This window comes from Pecten maximus, chromosome 11 (genome assembly GCF_902652985.1).
Source record: "Pecten maximus chromosome 11, xPecMax1.1, whole genome shotgun sequence".
NCBI lineage: Eukaryota > Metazoa > Mollusca > Bivalvia > Pectinida > Pectinidae > Pecten > Pecten maximus.
Window position 1 is genome coordinate 11,843,629 of NC_047025.1, and position 14,259 is coordinate 11,857,887.

Genomic DNA, 14,259 nt, shown 5'->3' on the forward strand with positions numbered 1-14,259 from the left:
GCTCTAGCAATTCGGGTTTCCCCATATGTTGGCAACTCCTTCAGATGTCAATGATGTCCTGAAAAAGATGCCTGCAAATTTCTATAATTTTGGGAATATTTTTTTCATTTCCAAGATTTTCTCTTCAAGAAAAATATAATTCAAAATGAATTCAATGCAGAAGCAAGAATTGCCCCTTTGACCTACAACCTTTTTTCATGTCACTGTAAACCATGTAAATTTACATTCTAGATTCTGTTACTCAATAACTATAAAGCAGTCTTGCTGCCAAGTCCGGATCTACTGAAAATGTCTTCACGTCTACAGAGCTCAGGAAGTCTAGTTTTCACATATTAGCACTTGGCGAGATTCAAATTCATTATTGGATGTGGCTACAAGACCATGGGCTATAGGCATTTAATTGCGGTGAGAAAATCTTTCCAGATAGAAATATCTCTTCCTAATTATCGTTACAAGCAATATAACGGCACTGAAATTGCTTCGGAGAATTAGTGGATCCTGTTGCTAACACAATGTTGATTATTCTATGAAATGAAGAGTAATTTACCTCCATAGCATTGACCAAATTTTTTCCCCTGATCATGACGTAATGGCTTGATTGAAGAAGGAAACTAAAAAAACTGCCTTAGGATGAAGACACAATTATATTTGCTGCTAATAGTTGTCAGCGAAATCTAATCAGATTATATTTCGATCGATCAATATCTGTGATATTTCAGACTTTCCATTAAAATTCAATTGACACGTAAGTATAATTTTTAAACATTAAGCTCAGTTTGGAATCTTTTTTACACCAACTTATTTGTAAAGCTAGATTATTTGTTTTTTTAGGCTCATTTATCAAATATGGATAATTTTGAAAAATATAGTTTGATGTTATATTTTAGGTATGTGGTCATCAACCTGTCGGGTAAAACATTTCTGACAAAATAATTTGTTTCTGGTTAAAAACTGCTTTCCATAAAAATAAAACAAACATAATTCTATTTTCTTAATCAATACATCAGAATCAAAGTCAATGAGACTCGATCATAAGCATAAATTTGAAACAGACTGTAGCAGCAGCAATACTATAAAATCTACTAAATATTTAACATTATCATGAGAATTTTAAATTGAGCTGAATGACTTGTGGCCATATGGCAAGCAGCTATAAAATATTGAGTTTTTTTAGACCCAGAAGGACCATTTTCCCAGGTTCTTCACAATTACCGATTCCAAAGAAGACACACTTTAGTCTTTAGAGTACACATGAATCTTGTGTCTCTGTTCTGATGATTTCATTGTTCCAAAATACCGATCAGTTGAAGACAAGCAACTGAAGGAAGCATCATGAACTTCACATTATTAGTTCATATGCACCGATATCAGGTGAGATAGAAAATTTCATCAGAATCAAACTCAAAACAAGAGAATTTCCACAGAGGAAATTGTGCATTAAAATACATTTTCAAGTCTGGAAAAAGTAAACTATATAATATAGCTAGGCCTCCTTTTGACAAATAAAGATTTAAGAGTTGAGAAGTTATGAGCCATAATTTAGTAATAATTGATTTATGCCTTAAATCTAAGCTTCAAAATTGGTAGTATACCTCTAAAATAGAGGTTTGGCAATTAGGTGTGAAATACAACCTGCTAACAAATCCTGGTCATAACTCTGAACTCAAGTCAATAAATTGAGGGCAAACCTAAAATACTGATCAATTGTGTTTAAATAAAAAGGTGTATGCGTAGTAATGACCTTTTGCTTCAAGATAGCAGAACTTATTTGAAAAAGACTATAGCATTGCTTGACATGATGTTGATCATTGTCATTTCCACTGAAGCCCAAAACATCTAAATAATTCATTGAATAGGCTCTCTATCTTGTTAACATTGTCGACCATTTTCCAATTGCAAAATTGTAGTATTGAATAACACTGTCATTCATGTTGCCAAGAAAACAACAGAAATATATTCATTAGAATCAAATACTTCACCAATATATCATTAATTAATCAGTATCTATTAACGAGAAGCCAATCAACAGCATAACGTCATTTCACCATTAAATTCCCTTCAGCAATTTTGTTCAAGTACTGGTTGCTAAATGTGAATATCATGTTGCCACGGTAATATAAGAACTGTTGTCAAGGAAATGAAAGAGGCCTAATTGGCCTAAGGCTGCATCGCAATCTTCAAATAAGATGAAGATACTTGATTTCGTAAATTAATATTTTGTAGAAGTCAGATGGCTTGGCTGGAGGGTGAATAAATACGGAATCTGCTACCTCATTTTGGAGTGAGTGTATAATTTTTGAATTTCCGTCTGTTCAGTCAGAGACCTTTCGACCGTGTCATTAATGCTTGATCAACCTAGCAAAATGCCTCATATCATTGTGTCATTTAATGTTATGAAACACATAGCTATGAGACAGCTGTATGGTGTAGACTGGCTATAGCTATACCAGCCCTTAAATAGGTAAAGGGTTGTTTCTTAAACTAGTCTTGCCTTTTAAGTTATCTCCAAGAGACCTTCACCTCAGTTTTATATATGATATTAATTCTAAAGACAGCTTGGCCAGTCTAGGGCAGGTATAGATATTCATTCTCCGCCATATATATACACTGTACAGTAATTAAATGTCCATTTAACTCTTTCCGTACTTTGCGTCCTTTCCGGATTCCGTACCGGTGTCATGTGGGATTTGTATCCCCCATAGGATAAGTACCCGGATACTAAAACAGGCCATAGGATTAGTATCCGGGTACAATATTTGGCCATAGGATAAGTATCCGGATACAATAAATGGCCATAGGATTAGTATCCCCCCCATAGGAATTGTATCCCCCCCTGAAATTTGTCGTAGGGTAACAATGTAAAAATTTGGAAAATAACATTTTTATCATTTATATGCCTTAGAAACTTAGGAAATTAAGTTTTATTGTTCAATTTCATATTTGATTGATCTTATACTTTTCAATAAAATTGATGAATTTTTTCAAAACAGTTGAAAAACAAAAATTCATTTGACTTGTTGATGTATGGTCACTGAAGCAGTATAGTTATTGACACTTATTGAAGTAGAGACAAAAGTCTGGCCTATGTCACCTGGAGAAAGGTAAAACTGTTAGTTGGATGGGGAATCGGTCTGGGATGGCAGAGTGTTGTTTTAGTCATTATCACCTAGCTATCACCTGTTCACATACCTAAGATGTTGGAATGGGGTAAAAGAATAGATTATTAAGTCATTCTTAAAAAGAACCTGATACAACCAACATGGACTTAGAAGTAATCAACGAAATCGTAGATTTTCTTCAAAGTCCCACTGAGAAGAGGAAATGGCCTCAGCATGTACTTGTAAGTATAAAGACATGTTATTTAAACAAATTTAATCATTACTTTTTGTGAGTTGAAAATTGTCTTGTTATTATTTGTATTTAAATGTAAAAAAGAAATGTCAAAATCTTTTAAAAATTGATAATATATTCTTATTTATCACGCTTTATTTGTTATTGCTGACTCGAATTAATCTAACTAAAAAAATTAACCATTTCACAATGTATATTACTTAATTCTCATTTGGACATATAAAGTTTCTTCTTCAAATGGAATGATTTCTATTATTGTTTCAATATAATTAGACAATTATCAAATCAGAAATTGTATATGATACATATATATATATATATATATATATCACAGTACATGTGTATACATACATATTTATTTGAGTAACAATTAAGATGCTATAAAAGTATTAAATCAAATTGAATTTTATTTGAATGTGTTTATATACGTACTGTTTACTGTATATATATGTACCTGAATTACATTATACACAAATAACACTTATATATAAGTACAAACAGATTGTATCATGTACAGACAATGGATTCCTCTTAATTACACAGCTTATATCAGTTAATTACGTTTCAATATAACATTTGAAAGATTTTAAACTTTAACAAGAAAAATATCATGAATATATAAGTATGCAAATAAGTGGAATCCAAAATATCACCTTATGAAATTCATGTACTCATATTTTATACATACTTCCCCCTAATAGTTATTACTGTATTCGACCTAATATTAAGCAAACCTCATGATTTTTCAGGAAAAGAGGATGGGTATACATATATATATATATATGCTAGCCCAAACTAAAAGATTCCTTTTCATACATGTAGACCATCCAATTTAATCCTTTTTTTATTATTTTCTCTTCCTTTTGTTACAGTAAATGGATATGTAAATATGAAATTTTTCAATTTACATGGTTTTATCAAATGAACCACTTTTGTGCTTCTGAAAGAGCTAGTACATTAAAGCACAAACATATTAAGTCGAATACAGTATAAAATGTGAATAACCGTCAAGTTAATAAAAAACAAACAAATTAGTATCATATGTAACCCATTAAGACCTGTCGGCAAACATGAAAACAACAATTTAAATTCCAAACATATATAATATATAACATATCCACTACTTCTTTCAATTCTGTCATTTTTTGTATATACCGATAGGATTTCTATCCAATTCTTTTATACTATTTAAACTAATTTCTGTAGCAGTAGCCAGGATTTGTATCCCCTCTCATCTATACTAGTTTAACTCATTTCTATAGCCGTAGGATTTGTATCCCCCCTCCTCTATACTAGTTTAACTCCTTTCTATAGCCGTAGGATTTGTATCCCCCCTCCTCTATACTAGTTTAACTCATTTCTATAGCCATAGGATTTGTATCCCCCTACTAGTTTAACTCCTTTCTATAGCCGTAGGATTTGTATCCCCCCTCCTCTATACTAGTTTAACTCATTTCTATAGCCGTAGGATGTGTATCTCCCCTCCTCTATACTAGTTTAACTCCTTTCTATAGCCGTAGGATTTGTATCCCCCCTCCTCTATACTAGTTTAACTCATTTCTATACCCATAGGTTTTGTATCCCCCCTCACCAATAGTAGTTTAACTCATTTCTATAGCCATAGGATTTGTATCCCCCCTCATCTATACTAGTTTAACTCATTTCTATAGCCGTAGGATTTGTATCCCCCCTCCTCTATACTAGTTTAACTCATTTCTATAGCCATAGGTTTTGTATCCCCCCCTCACCAATACTAGTTTAACTCATTTCTATAGCCGTAGGATTTGTATCCCCCCTTGTCAATACTAAATCAACTCATTTCTATAGCCGTAGGATTTGTATCCCCCTCCTCTATACCAGTTTAACTCATTTCTATATAGAAATGAGTTAAACTAGTATAGAGGAGGGGAGATACACATCCTACGGCTATAGAAATGAGTTGATTTAGTATTGACAAGGGGGGATACAAATCCTATGGCTATAGAAATGAGTTAAACTGGTATACAGGAGGGGGGATACAAATCCTACGGCTATAGAAATGAGTTTAACTAGTATAGAGGAGGGGGATACAAATCCTATGGCTATAGAAATGAGTTAAACTAGTATAGAGGAGGGGGATACAAATCCTATGGCAACTGAATTGAGTGGATTTAGTATTGACGAGGGGGGATACAAATCCTACGGCTATAGAAATGGGTTGATTTAGTATTGACAAGGGGGTATACAAATCCTATGGCTATAGAAATGAGTTTAACTAGTATAGAGGAGGGGGATACAAATCCTACGGCAACTGAATTGAGTTGATTTAGTATTGACAAGGGGGGATACAAATCATATGGCTAAAGAAATTAGACAAACTAGTATTGAGGAGGGGGGATACAAATCCTACGGCTATAGAAATGAGTTAAACTAGTATAGAGGAGGGGGATACAAATCCTACGGCTATAGAAATGAGTTAAACTAGTATAGAGGAGGGGGGATACAAATCCTATGGCTATAGAAATTAGACAAACTAGTATAGAGGAGGGGGGATACAAATCCTACGGCTATAGAAATGAGTTTATTTAGTATTGACGAGGGGGGATACAAATCCTACGGCTATAGAAATGAGTTAAACTAGTATAGAGGAGGGGGATACAAATCCTATGGCTATAGAAATGAGTTAAACTGGTATAGAGGAGGGGGATACAAATCCTACGGCTATAGAAATGAGTTGATTTAGTATTGACAAGGGGGGATACAAATCCTACGGCTATAGAAATGAGTTGATTTAGTATTGACAAGGGGGGATACAAATCCTACGGCTATAGAAATGAGTTAAACTAGTATAGAGGAGGGGGATACAAATCCTACGGCTATAGAAATTATCTTAAATGACATAAAGTAGGGGGGATACATATCCTACGGCTATAGAAATTAGCTTAAATGACATAAAGTAGGGGGGATACAAATCGTATGGCTAAAAAAATAAGCTTAACTGGTATAGAGGAGGGGGGATACAAATCCTATTGATATTGAAATGAGCATATTTATGTAAAAGGAAGTAAATTCAAATCTACGGCTATATATATATAAACAGAAATTAGCTGAATTATCAGACATTAAGGAGAAGAAATGCAAATTCTTTAATATTGAGAAATGATTTGAAATATATGGTGGTTGAATGCATATGGCTCTAATAAAATTTTCCAAATTTCACTTTTTCAACATGAGAAAATAACATATATATGTTATCAATTATGTAAAAACATAGATTGTTTTTGTTTTGTTAATAATTTATGTATCCAATTTATCTTGTCAAGTTGTGAATGGAGAAAATCATATTTAAACCAAAAACGTAATATAATTATTGATGTTAAAATCCATGTCTATCTGGGAATAGGGAAAAAATGGTATGTATATATATACCTTAATTAATTAAAGCCATTATTAAAAGAATTAGGTGATTCTATTCATTTATATCACACAATACTTTGTAATGACGTATATCTATATATATATATATAGTAATAATTAATACTTAAGAAATATGGACAATGTAATAATAGTAATAAATGCTTAAATAAAAAAGTAAGCATAAAACTTTATGAGGTATTTTCTTTAAACCAAAACAAATTCTGCTATTCAAGTTTAAGCCTTTTTTAATTAATGCTTGTCACAACACACATCATCCACATTTACACCTGTCAAGTCCATGGCCATCCTGCTGATTGTGTGTACATCACACCCTGACCCCATGCATGACTGCTCACCACCCCTCCCTAATTGTCTTTGATGACAATCATTATATACACCTAGGTGTAATAAGAGTCACCAGGTATGCAGAGATGAACACATATATAATAGTGAACAGGGAACTACTGCAAACTGTATAGATATGTCCTGAATAAATAGATAGTCTGTATATAAAACATACACCCCTGCAGTCCATTCTCCCAATACCTTAAAAACTCCTTTAATCCTCCAATTATTAAAAAAAAAGTTCACTAATACTTTCTAGTTCATAAATTCAATGTATTGAACACCCATAAACAGATAAGGTTTGATATGAATAGGGGGGATACTTTTCCTATGGGGGGGATACAAATCCTATGGCCAGTTTTAGTATCCGGATACAAATCCTATGGGGGATACTTATCTTATATGACACCGGAAGTCATTATTAGCCTCGCCCCCAGAAGTTTAAGCAAAATGTCGTAACCCAAACGAAATAAAAAAGGAATATGTCATCAAAAATCTTTGTTTCAAAAGTTTTGACCACCTTATATTTGTCATTGCATCGGATGATTGTATATGTCGGGTGATAGTATCAACACTTTAATAACGTCAACTAAGCCTGTCGACTATAGTCGACAGCGGGGAAGAGGGAGTTTGAAATTATGTCGACTATAGTCGACAACGGGGAAGAGGGAGCACATTTTTATGTCGACTATAGTCGACAACGGTACTGAAAGAGTTAAAGGTGTCGTCACTGCAATAGTTTCACTGCACCCAATGAATAATATCATGATGTATCAGTTCTCTGACTCTTGTGTATCAGAGTATCTCACACTATCCAAACATTGGTTCTGGCACCAGCCGTATGTTATAACAATCTAGCCCTTTAAAACTACATTGAGTAAGGCATGCCAGGAGAATGCTGCAGAATATGATCAGTGTATAACAGAGGCAGCAGATCAGCCGATATCTTATAGTCGACATTGAACTCTGTGGAAAATATTACTCACACCCACAGATATCTATCTAATATTTGATTGCTGGAACATGCATACCACATTACATAGCACTTAACCCCAAAGTAGTATAAATTCCGTACATATGCAGTAATTTCGTACATATCAAAATGTTCCGAAAACTTATCTTTCGCATGAGATACTGAAAATTGGCACATTATCAGGATGAAATTTGTATGACACTTTTCCAGGATGTGTTTACTCTCAAGGGAATACACCAGAATCCAAGTCTCCTCCGAAACACTTGAGACAACCTTGGCATTCGTGTCATTTTTTATACATTGGTTTAGTTTTCTACGTTTTCCACACGTTAAATTTGTTTTCCTGTCTTCAAACTGCCAGAACTGAAATTCTCAAAACTGGTGATGTTATGAAATTTAAGTGCAGTTTAGTTTTTGTAGCATTAATGTGTTTATATTTTTTTGTTCTTCAGTTGAAAACACATAAACGATGTAAAAAGCAGTATGTTCTGACAGATAATGCATTTAAAGAGAATTGGCACGATTTGGAATTAAGACAGAAAATGTTTTTATAATTTATAATAGGCAGATAAAATCCCAGGATCTGAGTAACACGGGTTACAAACACCAAACTCCAAACTATCTGTCAGCAAGCTAAAAATAAACCCTACTCTGTACCATTTAATTCATAGCCGTCCATTACCAGAATATACCAGAGAGACGAAGGAGGAGGGGTTGAATTATTTCATTACCTTCTGAAACCCCCAACACTAACCAAGAATTAGATAGAAATAAACCACACATTTGATGGAAACAATCTCCCTGGCTGCTTTGCTTTTGTCTACCATTAGGCTAGCATGGGGGTAATCAAAACCATCTCACTAGAAATGGACTCCCGCATGTCAATCAAGACCAGCCTGGCCCTGATTATATATTAGATATGGGATGTCTATTACATGAAATCCACATCTTTCAAATAAACACTCTCAGTCATCTGTTTTCTGAAATCTGCATCCTCAGAATACTGGGCAATCTATTGCATGGAATCGACAACATTACCTCAAATATATTGCCAGCTTTCTACTTCATAAAATCAGCATCTCAAAATACTGCACGGCAAACTATATTGCATGAAATTCATTAACTTCAAATTAACTAACTTCAAATATATTGTCAACTTTCCGTTTTAAGAATACTTCTTCAAAATATATTGCCAACTTTCTCTTTTAAGAGTAATACTTCAATCATATTGCTGACTTTGTTTAATGAAATCTGCATAACAACATATTGAATGGTTTATAGTACTTTAAATACATATACACATCTATATATGTATTTCATACAGCCCCAAAATCCGCATTTCCTTAAAAAAACACAGTGCTTAACCAATCTACACTGTAGTATGAAATCCATACTGGTCATACAAGATTCATCAATTCCGCATCCAAGAAACTCAGTCTATGGTATGGTAGAGGGGTTAATTAATATCAGAGTATAATAAGTACAGGACAGTTCTATTAATTTCTACAGCTGGTCGTTTTCCAAAAAGAATATTTAATTAAGAGAGGATGTCATTACCTCAACATTTTAATTCATAAACAAGATAATTTAATTTTCTTATTCACCTGCACAGACACAAACACAGTGGTACCATATAAATCAATTAATGAAACATGAACCTGATAATTATTTGATTATCACTACAAAATATTCATTCTCCTTATACATTTAGGGGTCAAAATTAAAACAGTTCAGAAAGTCTTTCAAAACCACAAATATTTTGATGTCAGCTAAATGCAATCATATTTGTTGGTTCAACGTCTTATTACAACTGCTTGTGTTAAGATAACCAATTACATTTTACTGAAATAATGGGAAATATTGGCCATATATTACATGGCCTTTTGATCATCAGCTGAATGATATTGGTCTGTGAGCACTTTCATGTGATACTGACCTGTCACATGACAAATGATCTAGACAAGTATTTTGTTGTTAGCAATAATGAATCAATTTTTTGCTTCCTCGTCTTATTTACAATTATTACAACTTCATTTTATGAAATTACCAATCAAATCTTACTGAAATAATAGGGCAACGTAATATACATAATAAAATGTTTTACGAGACAATTGTATCAACATCTCCCAATACCTGAAACAAAAACATTAATTCTGATTCGTAGATCTACCAGATTGCAAGTGACTAATGATAAATGTGTTTAAATTCCGATGTCTGTGCATTCATCAATATCTTTTAAATAAAACCCGAAATGAAAATCGTTATCAACCACTTTGAAATAATAACTCTGCGCTCTTGGATGTTGATTTCGCATAATTGACACTACAAACAGATAGAAGCCTGGATCCTTCTGATCTTCAGACGGAAACTCAGCGAAGCTTGTCAATTGCATGTCATAGAATTGAAATGTATCTCTAGTGATAGGTCACATGTGGAAGATATTTACAGCCTCAGAGAGCAAGTATTTTATACCACATCAAGGGGGTAATGATACACATTTTATTACTTACAACCTCAAACAGGAGCTGTCAAGATTTCTTGTTTCCTATATGTAAAAACATGATTCTAATTATCATCAAGACTTCAGAAGTTCTCACCCTTTCAATCATTTCGACACATAGAGTTGTTTTTCCGCTGTCTTTTTATTTTTTTCAGATTAATTGACAACAGGTTGGAGTATTTTGCTACACCTGACGTATCAATGCCTTACACAATTGAAAACTGTCTATGATTAGGCAGTCGACCTGGGAGGCAGTCAAGACTCATGTGTTCACAAATGAGTTTTTGATTTCTTTCTTCCACTCATTCACCTGAAGGTATGTAATATGGATTGCTACAAGAGTGTACCGGCTTTCAACAACATAATGAACTTGTTAGCACTTAGCAAAAAAAAAATAAAAAATTTACTTGGAATCTGTTAGTGGATTACGAGTGCAATACGTGGGTGTCTAATTATAATGCTATTTCTCTAATAGTGCATAATCATGATACTACTTTGTTCAACTGTACCTGTTCTGACCAAGAAGACTCCAAACAAATCCCCATGCTCATTGAGTAAGTTAAAATTACAACTCTGCTAGGTAATGTTTGTTTGCTTGTTTTGTTTAACATCCTATTAACAGCCATGCAGGGTCATTTACGGACGTGACAAGGTTTGGAGGTGGAGGAAAGCCGGAGTACCCGGAGAAAAACAACCGGCCTTACGGTCAGTACCTGGTAAATGCCCCATGTAGGTTTCGAACTCGTAACCCAGACGTGGAGGGCTATGCCCCATGTAGGTTTCGAACTCGTAACCCAGACGTGGAGGGCTAGTGATAAAGTGTCGGGACACCTTAACCACTCGGCCACTGCGACCCCCGCTAGATTATGTACTTGCGTTAGATATTGAACATGTGTATATATATAAGTAGTATGTTCAATTTTTAAAAACAGTATCAATTTGTAATGCCTATAAACTACTTGTTTCTTATAATGACCAATTCAGATTCATTAAAAGAAAATCAGGTGACAAAAAGGAACAAAGGAAATTTTTGAAAATTGTCAAGGATTTCTCAGAACATTTAATTCTTCAGCTCATATTTATATGTGTGCAGAATATCATTATCATTAAATCTTCTTTCAAACTTTTGAATATAAATAGTTGTTATATATACTTTTTCTGGTGGAGAGAATACTTAATAAAATTTGACATCTTTTCCAGACAATATTAGGTTTTTGTACAGCATTATATCTTGCCATGATTTAAACAACCCATATCCCAGAAACTTAGAAATTCCACATGCTAGATGCCAGTATTGGTTGAAATAGTCTCAATATTTTGGTGCTGCAGTTGTAGCATTTCTCAAAATCTGCTTTCAAATCAGTTCAAGTTAAATACAAAATTGTTCACTATAGAGCATAATCTCAAACTACAAAGTGAAAGGGGAATGACCTTGAAACTGGGAATGACCTTGAGACTTACCTTTTACTCCACATTTCACCGTGCCCTCTGAGGATTCATCGGAGTAGTCGCCACAATGGTCGACGTTGTCGCATGTGAGATCTTCATCCACACACCATTCGTTAGTACACTTGAACCGTGACCCACATGTACCATGCTCCTTGAAATCTGTATGGACAAATAATACAAAATGAGAAAATTAATACAAATTTGACAAGTCAAATGACAGAATTCTAGCTACATGTAAGCTGTGTCTATCAATTGACAAAAATGGAATATCTGTTGAAAAAGTGTCTGATAGAGTTCAGATGTATTCAATATTGATAAACAAGTAAAGTATCGATCATCATGAATCATATTTGACTGTCTTGAGGGGGAAAAGGGCCATGTACATTAAGACATTTTTCAGTATCTGAATCATGTTAATGCCACTGCTTCACCCAAAAACAACTGCATGGCCCAAATATCATCAACAGTTTGAATTCTTCACTTAATGTTTAACATATAGGAAAGCATTCATAAGATTTAAGGGAAAAATCCTTTGAAAGAAAATAATGAATTTCTATCTTTCCATCAGTTTAAAAAACTATATGAACATGGAGCCTGGACAAATATGACAATGGGCCTTATGATTCTGTAAAAGAAGTCATACAGAAGAGTTGATGAGCGCAATTTTAATATGATTTATTGTGTCCCGAGTCCAGTTGGTCAATGACTCTATCAGGATATCTGACAATTACTTGATATCTAGTAAGGGAATCTGGACACATTTTTATGTTACAAAAAAAGTACAATTAAAGAAACAAATGTTTTCAATTATATCGGGCTGATTAGAGATATAGCATTGTATCAACAGTGTCAGAAAGGACGGACACAGCGAAGCATTTATTGGTGAAAGGAAGGAGCTACTTAATGGTTGTGTTATTGGTACAACAAATCTGAGTTGCTTGTATCTTGTATTGATTTGGAATTATTGGCTACTAAAGGCAGCAAATCATGTGTTTGGTGTCCAAATAGAAAAAGCTATCACAAGGTTTCACTAACACATTAGAGTATCGGCATTACAATATATATACCTTGTAAAGACCTTGCTATCACTGAGCACAATAGGAAAACACTATCTGTTGATTATATAGTGAAAAAACTGTAACCTGAGTAAGCATCAGAGAGGAAAAACCAACGATAATAAAACATTAAAAAACTATAATTTCCTGAGCTATATATGCTTTGAAATATTAGCTTCATATCAAAGAAAGATATATATGTACAGCCCATATTTTGCTTTAAATCATAGAAATATGAATACCGAAAGTACCATGCGTGCTATAAACCTATTTCAATCATTATCATTTTACTTTATGCCAGCTTGATTGCATACTGGGAAATGAAATATCAGATATACTACTAATAGGGGACCTTTGATAGAGTTGATAAAGCTCAGATATCATAAACCAGATGATATTATATAGTATACATGGCAGGCACATCTGTTAATATATGTTTTCACTCCGATTTACATCTTTCTTCAATATGGAGTTTTTAGACCGTATTTGGGCGATTGAGAAAGGATTTGTCCCCTCCTGGATGAAAGTAGCAACATACTGGCCATACAAATGTTTTTAAGGAGTGCTTATATATGATAAAATCTTTGTGAAAAGAAACAATTTAAAGGCTTATAAAATTCAAAAGCACTTATAGCTGTCCACATGCTGATGATAATTATTGTAAAACTATTTGTAAACATTATTTATTTTATAACAACTTTGAAACAAGTTATACCAATTAACTTAAAGTAATGCTTGTTGGTCCAGATGGAAGTCGCGGAGGTCTATAAGTATGGTGAGGATTAAACCAGAGTACCTGGAGACAATGTTAACCTCTAGGACACCCCATACCTAAATTCACCTCCGATCAGGGAATCAGGCCCTGGCAACTTAGATGAATTAGGCATTGAGTGTGTTACTATACTGTGCCAGTTGACCAACCATACAATGATTGTTCTGTACAGTCGAAATGTTATAAGTATATATGTTTAAGCAACCTTATTACAGATTTCAATCCACCCATCCTGGCTCTTTTGCAGAGCATTATAGGTGGGGGTGTGCTTGTACATATGCACTTAAAAAATTAAATACAAACTGTTTAATGGAAAAAGTCCAAATTTTTGTATGAATAGAAACTGCTAAGCATACTAACAAATGGCAAATTATCATTAAATCTACCGTACATTAATGGTCTGTCACAGCAGTATACG

At 33.7% G+C, this 14,259-nt stretch overlaps 1 protein-coding gene across 2 annotated transcripts in view; it reads right to left on the reverse strand.

Annotated features, from left to right (window-relative positions):
• Positions 1 to 14,259, reverse strand: part of LOC117337171 — a 109,628-nt gene that overhangs the window by 29,030 nt on the left and 66,339 nt on the right. For both annotated transcript variants that reach the window (XM_033898018.1, XM_033898017.1), the window contains exon 5: positions 12,027 to 12,173. In XM_033898018.1, coding sequence (XP_033753909.1) covers positions 12,027 to 12,173 — 147 coding nt within the window. The remainder of the gene's footprint in view (positions 1 to 12,026; positions 12,174 to 14,259) is intronic.